This window comes from Mirounga angustirostris, unplaced genomic scaffold (assembly GCF_029215605.1).
Source record: "Mirounga angustirostris isolate CCGP_5_RB_7025 unplaced genomic scaffold, mMirAng1.0.hap1 SCAF_1, whole genome shotgun sequence".
NCBI classification, from domain to species: domain Eukaryota; kingdom Metazoa; phylum Chordata; class Mammalia; order Carnivora; family Phocidae; genus Mirounga; species Mirounga angustirostris.
This window is the reverse complement of record NW_026991709.1, coordinates 101520098-101529468: the sequence shown is the minus strand read 5'-3', so window position 1 is coordinate 101529468 and position 9371 is coordinate 101520098. Positions and strand designations below refer to the sequence as shown.

The 9371-nt window shown below is 39.5% G+C and overlaps 1 protein-coding gene across 2 annotated transcripts in view; it reads left to right on the top strand.

Annotated features, from left to right (window-relative positions):
• The first annotated feature begins 323 nt into the window (after window positions 1-323).
• Window positions 324-9371, top strand: part of NMD3 (NMD3 ribosome export adaptor) — a 33263-nt gene continuing 24215 nt past the window's right edge. The window contains exons 1-4 of one of the 2 annotated variants that reach the window (XM_045903443.3): window positions 324-476; window positions 1025-1072; window positions 1962-2096; window positions 4488-4584. In XM_045903443.3, coding sequence (XP_045759399.1) covers window positions 1029-1072; window positions 1962-2096; window positions 4488-4584 — 276 coding nt within the window. In that variant the 5' untranslated portion in view covers window positions 324-476; window positions 1025-1028. Of the gene's footprint in view, window positions 477-571; window positions 638-1024; window positions 1073-1961; window positions 2097-4487; window positions 4585-9371 lie in introns of those variants that run through there. The other variant, XM_064585744.1, reaches the window with a different exon arrangement.

Below are 9371 nucleotides of genomic sequence, written 5' to 3'. Positions count from 1 at the left end.
TCGATGAAGTTTAATTTGTTTGTGTATTGTGTGTGGTACTGTTTACAGATAACTTTTATATAATCACTTAACAAGAAGCAAGCAAGCTCCCAATCAGGATATCTGATGGGCGAGGTTAGCCTGGAGTGAATTCTGGCCAGGGAAAATCGGAAAGGACGATAACCCAAGAGAAGAGTTGGGAAGTCTGTGCGAGTCTGGGCACCGCGCACGAGGGAGGCCACGCCTTCTCTCCCCACGCCTCCCCACTTGCCCCGCCTCTAAGCTCCATCCCCACCCCCCACTGCTCGCCTAAGCCTTCCCCTCCTCCGCCCCCTCGCCGCCCCTTTAACTCCCTTCTCCCCGTCTGCGGGATTTCGAGCTCTTCTCTCGCGAGATCTTCGCTGTATCGTAGCAGGCTGAGGTCGGCACTAAGGGGGCCATAGGGGCTGTTCTGTTGCTGTTTCGCCGCAAGTCTGGGGCTGTTCCAGACTAGCAAAGTAGGTTCTGGGGCGGAGATCCGGCCTGTTGTCGCGCGGGGTCCCTGAAGAGAGTAGGGCGATTCCCCCAGTTGGGGCAGGCCTCAGGCCGCGTGCGTGCCGCGCGTGCTCCGCCGTCCAGGAGTCTGCGTGAGGTCCCACCCGCGGGGTGTGGGGTCGGGGTAGGTGGCCCGCAGCGCCGTGACACCGCCGGCGATTTCTGCAGCGCGGGTCCCAGGCCCGGTCGCTGCCGGCGTGAGGGTGAGGGTGGCGGCCCCAGCCTTTCAGACCCCTGCTTGGGCCGGTAGGGGTTGGCGCCGAGGTGATGCCCCGGTCAGCGGCCGAGTTTAAGGGCCCGAGGGTCTTACTTACGGGAAACTCCGGAATTCCCTGGGTTCTGATATTAAAGGAAGTTATTTCTTGGAGTTGCCACGTGGAATTGGTTGTTATTTACTGCTTTACGAGGCTTGGCTGCCTTATTAAGAGGAGAAGGAAGATTTGTATAGAGCTGAATAGACAAATGACTTAAATCCCACAATTCATTCTCTCTCTTAAATCCGGACATACAGGAAAATGGAGTATATGACAGAATCCACCGACCGCACCCCTGGACACATGTGAGTCGTATCTCTTTCCCCCATTCCCTTTAAATTTAAAGATACTAAAGTGAGTCTTTGAAACTTACTGCCTGTGGGGAAAGCTTTTTTTTTTTTCGGAGGGGAATTCTTTCTCTTAAGTGGGGAAAGTGGAAAGCTTTATTTCCTGAGACAATCAAATTCATTTTTAGTTGGAAAGTTTGTTGTAGTAAATACTTGCTTTAAGAGTGTTAAACTATTCCCTATATCTTCTCGATTGGCGTTGTCCATGTGATAGCCATTAGCCATATGTGGCTATTTAAATTTAAAGAAATTAAAATGAAATAAAACTAAATATTAAGTTCTTCAATCATACTAGCCACGTTTCAGGTCCTCAGTAGCCACATGTGCCTGGTGGCTACCTTATTGAACATCATAGATTAGAGAATATTTCTTTGGGACAACATCAGTGATTGCTAAAAATTTCTTGTCCCCAGTGCACGTAGAGTTATGACACCAGTCCATTATACTGAATCACTAGATGTGATACTCTTTTCATCCTTTGAAAAATTTTCTACTCCGGTTAAATGTTTGCATTTTGGCAGTCTTATACTGGCACCTTAAAAAAATGTCTTTGGACTATAAAGCTGTCTGATTAATTACTCTTAGAAATCTGTTAGACTCTCTAGACTCTTTGGACAACACCATACTTTGAAGATTTTTGGAATTATAGCCGTCCTTGTTTTTCTTGCCTTAGTATTCCAAGGTGACACTTTATCTACAGCATCTTTGAAGATGTCTTTGCCAGGTTGTTGTTGTTGTTTTAAAGCAGAGATATTATGGCCTAACCTTGAAGGCTTTTGTTTGTTTGTTTGATAACCAGTGCATTTGTGAAACCTAATTTGAAAAATTTATGTTTTATTTGTTTAAGCTTGTGCTGTGAGTGTGGTGTCCCAATTAGTCCAAATCCTGCCAATATTTGTGTGGCCTGTTTGCGAAGTAAAGTAGACATCAGCCAAGGCATCCCGAAACAGGTCTCTGTATCTTTCTGCAAGCAATGTCAAAGGTATGGTGCAGTACTATTTTATTCTACTCGAAGTTGAGATTTCTATATAGGAGAGCCAGTGGGATATGCTGAGATGACACCAAGGTACATAGAATAAAGCACAAGTAATTGAGATATAATTGTTATTTATGTTGGTGTCGCCAAAGATTTTAGGATTTGCAGTTTTGTAGTGTACTTTTCTAGTTTGCCCTCGTAAGCTGGTAAGTTAGTGTAAAGGTATTTGAATCTGCCTTTTCTCTTGTAAGGGTTTAATAGGTTTGATGTATACAGTTAATAGGTATGAGTTAGTGTTTGTAAGGGTAAGTGAAAGCAGATAACTAAGGACATAATATTGTTATTATGAGGGTTTTTTTTTTTTCATTTTAGTCACGAGAAGCTATGTATGATAAAAAAAAAACCTCTTAAGTTTTAATGTTTTAAGTGATTAGCAAGGTGTTTTAAAAATCTATTAAAATGCCAGTGTAACAAAATGATTATGGTTAGCTTTGAGTAACACAAAACTGCCTAGTGACACTGCCCAGATAAAGTTAATTGCCTGTGATTTCCTAAGTGGGTTAGGACTCTAATGGTTCTTAACTTTTTTGGGGGGGGTGAGAGGGTTGGCTCATGAATCCCTTTGGGAATTTGAAAACTATCTTTCCAGAAAAATGCTTAAAATGTACATATATACAAACACATGAAAGTTTTCTGTACTGTTTCAAGGAGTTTACAGGTTGCCAGTTTGGCAAGTATGAGGCTTGATCAATTACAGATATTTGCTATTCTTAAAAGGGTGGTGGAGTGAAAAAAGCACAGGACAAAGAATCAGGAGACCTGGTTTGTCTTGGATTTCTCACAGACTAGCTTCTTGAAACTCTGCCAGTTAACCTCTCTAAGCCTTAATTTCCTCATCAGAATGAAAGGGCTTTATTAGGTGATAGATGAAGCCCTTTCTGACTCCAAAAGCATGCTTATAATAAAGGAACCTGTATAAGGTTTTTGAATGAACCTTTAAAAGTGAAAATCAGGCACCTGGCTGGCTCAGTAGGTAGAGCTTTGACTCTGGATCTTGGGGTTGTTGGTTTGAGCCCCACATTGGGTGTAGATATTACTTAAAATCTTAAAAATAAATAAAAGTGAAAATCAGAACATTCACTTAACAAATATAGCAAAAACAAACACTCATATAACATATTTAGAAGTGTTATGTGTTTAACAAACATTTATTGAGCACTTACTATGTGCTTGGCACTCTCCTAAGTCTTTTTTTTTTTTTTTTTTTTTTTTAGGATTTTATTTAGGGGCGCCTGGGTGGCTCAGTCGGTTAAGTGTTTGCCTTCAGCTCAGGTCATGATCCCAGGGTTCTGGGATCGAGCCCCGTGTCTGGCTCCCTGCTCAGTGGGGAGCCTGCTTCTCCCTCTATGTGCGTGCCCCCCCCACTTGTGCTCACTCCCTCTCTCTCTGTCAAATAAATAAATATAAAAAAATAAAGATTTTATTTATTTGACAGAGAGAGAGAGAAAGCACAAGCAGGGGGAGTGGCAGAGGGAGAGGGAGAAGCAAGTTGCCCGCTAAGCAGGGAGTCCAATGTGGGGCATGGTCCTGGGATCATGACCTGAGCCGAAGGCAGATGCTTAACCGACTGAGCCTCATGTACCCAGGGATTGAAATTTTTTTTTTAAAGATTTATTTATTTATTTATTTGAGAGAGAGAATGAGAGAGAGCACATGAGAGGGGGGAGGGTCAGAGGGAGAAGCAGACTCCCCGCCGAGCAGGGAGCCCGACGCGAGACTCGATCCTGGGACTCCAGGATCATGACCTGAGCCAAAGGCAGTCGCTTAACCAACTGAGCCACCCAGGCGCCCGAAATTTTAATTTAATTAGGTTTTATGTAAAATTTAAAAATAAGTTTTACAATTTAAAAGTTGGGAAGGGACTTGAAATAGATGAATAGTCTGAACTACTGTTGATACATAGTATGAGGTACTAATTTACCTTTTTTGTGTGTGAGAAATCCGCAGTTTTTAAGCATTTTAGGTGTTTATTTTAACCATTTTAATGCCATTTTAAGATGATTTCTTACCTGTTTTTCAAAGTATAGCTTCAAGGAACTCTTAGGCATTTTGTCAGACCTCACTGGAATTCTTTGCTGGTGTTTGAAGTAATAAGACCTCTTTAATAGATTATATCAGATTGGCTTTTTCAAATATACTTAGGATTTCACTTTTTAAACTAAAGCTACTGATCTAATTGAAAGTTTTCTGAAACTATTAAATATATTTGGGTTAAATGCTTCATGTCAACCTTGGGAATTATTGTCTGATTAGTAATCAGTGTTATATCTGCAGATTCACATTGAAATTTTTGTTTTTCCTGAGAGATGCTGGGTTTCAGTATTTTTTTTTTCTCAGATATTTCCAGCCACCTGGAACTTGGATACAGTGTGCATTAGAATCCAGGGAGCTTCTTGCTTTGTGTTTGAAAAAAATCAAAGCTCCTCTGAGTAAGGTAGGTCAGTCAGTTAAAATCAGTTTTTGTAGGTATGTGTTTTTGTTTTTATATTTTAATCTCTTATTTTCAGAAGATCCTATATGATTAGGTTTCCCCAAAATAACTTAAATGTTGGTAAGCATCCTACTACAAAACTATGTTCATTTTTAAAGTTATATATATACATATATATTTTTTATGGAAATGAAAATCTTTTTGCTTTAAAAGATTTAATGTAGAATCATTTTTTTCACTATTTATTGAGAACCTCTTATGTGCAATAGATTTTTTTCTGAAAATATATAAAACCATCGCTAAACATAATTTAGAAGGTTATGGTATTAGGGCTATGGTATTCAGTCTCTCTTTATTTTCAGTATTACTCTAGAAAGAAAATATTTGTGCCTGTTACTTAAAGTCATTGCATTAATATCTCCAAAAAACAAATAGAATTTTAGCCTAGTTTACCTCTCTGCATAACACTTTCAGTTGTCTTTGTGTTAAACTTTATGACTGACTCACTTCCACCAGATACATTTTTAATTGAAGTGGACTCTTGGTTTGAAAGTCTTCAGATTCTCTTTTAAGCTCTGATAAAATTTCATGTAATAGTTCTTTGAAATTTTTTCCTTTATTTTCTTTTTTTCTCCTTGGAATTTCTGTTAGTCTGTGTTGGCCCTACTGGCTTAAAACTGTCTTTTTCCCCTTACTGTTTTTAATCTTTTTGTCTTTTTTTCTGTGTTCTTGGTGAGTTACTTTATGTTCTGGTTTCTGTATTGATTTTTTGTTCCAGCAGTGATATTTTTATGTTCCAGAGTCTTTACCATAGTCTCAATGTTTTGATGCATTCTGTTCTTTTTAAAAATTTTTTTTTTAAATTTTTCTTTAAAATTTTTTCTTTATTTGAGTATAGTTGACAAACAGTATCACATTAGTTTCAGGCATACAACATAGTGATTTGACATCTTTGTACATTATGCTGTGCATATAAATGTAGCTACCATATTTTACCATACAACACTATTACAATATCATTGACTATATTACCTGTGCTATACCTTTTATCCCTGTGACTTATTCATTCCATAACCGGAAGCTCGTTTCCCACTCCCTTTCCCATTTTGTCTGTCTCCATAGCCCCCTTCCCTCTGGCAATCATTAGTTTGTTCTCTGTATTTATAGGTCTTACGCTGCCTTTTGTTTATTCATTTGTTTTTTAGATTCCACGTATGAGTAATATCATATGGTATTTGTCTTTCTCAGTCTGACTTATTTACTTAGCTTAATGTCCTCTAGGTCCATCCATGTTGTTGCAAATGGCAAGCTCTCATCCTTTTTATGGCTGTGTAATATTCCATTCTCTCTCTATACCACATCTTCTTTATCCATTCATCTATCGATTAACACTTAGGTTGTTTCCATATCTTGGCTATGGTAAATCATGCTGCAGTGAACATATGAGTGCATATATCTTTTCAAGTTAGTGTTTTTGTTTTCTGTGGGTAAATATCTAGTAATGGCATTTTTAGATCATACGGTATTCCTATTTCTAACTTTTTGAGGAACCTCCATACTGTTTTCCACAGTGGTTGTACCAGTTTGCATTCCCACCAACAGCAGTGCTTTCTTTTGAATTTTTCTGAAGGTTTGATAATAGGTTTTTAAAAAATTTCCTTCTGTTCCCTAATTTGTCTCTGGAGTCAGTTTTTTGTGTAACTTTCACTTTCATACTCTGGCTTTCAGGCTTTTGTCAAATGCCTGGTGAGTCTTAATAATTCATTAGTTCATTCAGTAATGTTGATTAAGTAGCAACTCTGTGTCAGTCTGCTTTTGGTGTTGGGGATATAGCAGTGAATGACAGAAACAAAAATGTCTGTCTTAGGTAACTTTTATTCTAGTTGGAGGGGAGGGTGTGGAGTAGGTGTATTATACAGTATGTTAAAAGGGTCTAAATTCTGTGGAAGGAAAAACCAGGAAGGGGATAAGAACTGCATAGGGAAGAGTTGCAATTTAAAATAGAGTGGTTAGCATTATATGTCAATTATACTCAAACAAAATAAATAATTGAAATAGAGTGATTGGGTAAGGCCTCTCTGATAAGGTGACATTTGAGTAAACATTAAAGGCAGTATGGAAGGGAGCTGTGCAGAAATCTGGAGAAGAATTATGGATAGAGAAAACAAGTGTTAGGCTAGAGGCAAGGGCATAGCTGTGTGGTTAGCGTGAATGGGGGGAAGGGGAAAACTAGTGGGGGATGAAAACAACAGTCATGGAAAGTCCCAGAAGGTCAGGTTTTTACTCTCAGTGTAATGGGTATTGAGGGTATAGGGTAGGGTAGTAAGATGAATGATTTATGATTTATCAGGATCCCTCGCTGCTGTGTTTAGAATACATATGAGGGAAATGGGGGTGAGGATAGAAGTGGGGACCTTTAGGAAGTGACTATAGTAATCATGAGTGGTGGTATTTGGATCAGTAGTGGTGGTGGTGAGAAGTGGACAGGCTGGATCTACTTTGAAGATAGTAGGATTTACTGATGAAGCTGGATGTGTGTATGTGACCGATGAGTATAAGGATTATTTGACTTCTCTGATTCTTGACTTGATTAAGCAGAAGGAGGGAGTTGCTGTTAGTGAGGTAGGGAAGGCTTCAAGAGGAGCAGGTCAGGGTGGGAGAGATGAGCCATCTCATAGTGGTACTTAGGTGTCCATTAAACATGGAAGTAGACATAGTAGGCAGGTGTATAAATAAGCAATGGAGTGGTCCAGACTGGGGATAATGAATTTGGGATATAGATGGTATTTAAAGCTATGAAATTGAATGAGATTTCCTAGGGAGTTTAGTTAGAGAAGGGAAGAAATTTGAGGACTGAATCCTGGGGTCTTTTACTGATAAAAGCTTGGAAAGATGATAAATCAAAGGAGACTGAAAAGGAGTTGCTAGTGAGGTAGATGAAAAATTAGGTGAGTGTTGTGTCTTGGAACACAAGGGAAGTATTTTACAAAGGAAGTCACTGGCTATGTAATTGCCGCTGATGGGTCAAGTAATGAATTCTGTAGATTTAGTAATGTGAAGACCATTAGTGACTTTGATGAGCAGTTTCTGTTTAGTGGTGGAAATAAAGACCTGATTGGAATTGAAATGAGAGAATAGGAGGACAGGAATTGGAGATAGCAAGTATAATAATTTTTCTGAGTTTTGCTGTAAAGGGAAACAAATGGGGTAGTGGGTAGAGGGAAATAAGGGGAAGGGACCCATTTCTCAAGACGTGAGATGTTATAGTATATTTATAAGCTATCTGGGAGTTGTGGGAACAGAGGGAAAAATCTGTGAAACTGCACAGAGACAGACTAATTGACTGGGGGATGACCTTGAGGAGTGGAAAAGAGAGAATATAGCCTATTAGTGGAAGAATATCAACAAGTATTTGGCATTTACTCTCTCCCAGGCACTAATTTCGGAGCCTGGAATATTTTGTGCAACAAAACAAAGATCTTTGCTCACTAATGGGGCGTTCTTAAGGTTGGTCTTGATGGGGCAAGGACAGTTCATCTGTGGTAATAGGAGAGAACGTGCTGGTAAGTGGGAGCTTCTGGAAACTCTTCTGATTACTTTTTATAATTGAGAAAACAAAAGCCTGGGGAGTAGTTATGAAGGAAAAATTATTTAGATGTTTGAGGAGAGAGGGGAAGGTATAAAATAGTCCTCTAGAGAGTGGGAGAGGGAATATACTAGAATGATGTTGTATGGTTACTGTTATAAATTTAAAGACTCAAATGGAAATGCTAGGGTATTGTGGTGATAAATATGAGATATTGAAATCACCAAGTATTAATATTGTTGGAAAGAGCAACAGTGAGCCAGGAGCTAAAGTCTTTGAGAAGGTGACCTTGCAAAGGTTAACAGATGACTATCACAAAGAGTGGGTAGCATATCCTTAAGATTCAAAACTGGATGTATTTAAGGAGGAGGCAGGAGAGTGGTTTGGAATTAGCAATTAAGAGCAAGGAGGACACCTGTCTGGCTCTTGGTCCAGTGATAAGAATGAGAAAAAAATAGTCATTACTTTAATTAGCTGCAGGGGAGCAATATATATAATCAGGAGATTAGAAGATGAATGGAATGTTCAGCAAAGAGATTGAGAATTTAGGAGGTTTTGTTGTTAAGTGAATGTTGCGTTCCAGAGGGAACAATGAAAGCGTTTCAGAATTTTGGAAGGAGTGTTAGATGGGACAGAATAGGGAGTATGTGGAACCAACCATATAGAGATTAGAGTGTGGGGGATGAGGGGTGACTGAAGTGTCTGGGACTGTTGTAAAGAAGGATAAAGGGTCCAGTAAAGTTGATCAGTTCTGATTGTCTGAGGACAGATAGTGCGGTGAGGCTGTATTGGTGAATGTTGAAGTAGATGTCAAGGGTCTTCTCTCCATACCTGTAGATGAGGTTGGAAACTGAGAGAAGGGCAGTCCTAGAGCCCTTGGGTCTTCTTGACCCTTGCGGATGGATGGTGGCTGAGGGAATAAGAAGCTGCCTGTTACCCTCTGTACCTGGCGTGGCTTATTGACTAGTAGGTTTTGCTTTAGTGGAACCAGTTATATGAGGAGGGTTTTACCCTGGAGTCCTGCATCTACAACTAGTCTAGTTTTCACCAGACAGGAGTTGATAAAATTATCATCTGCCCACTGATGTCTCCCAAGTCTGTTATCTACAGCTCTGATTTCTCCATAGAACTCCAAACCAAATGTGTATCTTAACATCCACTTAACAACTTCATATAGGTATATCATAGATAAATCCTCTTAAAC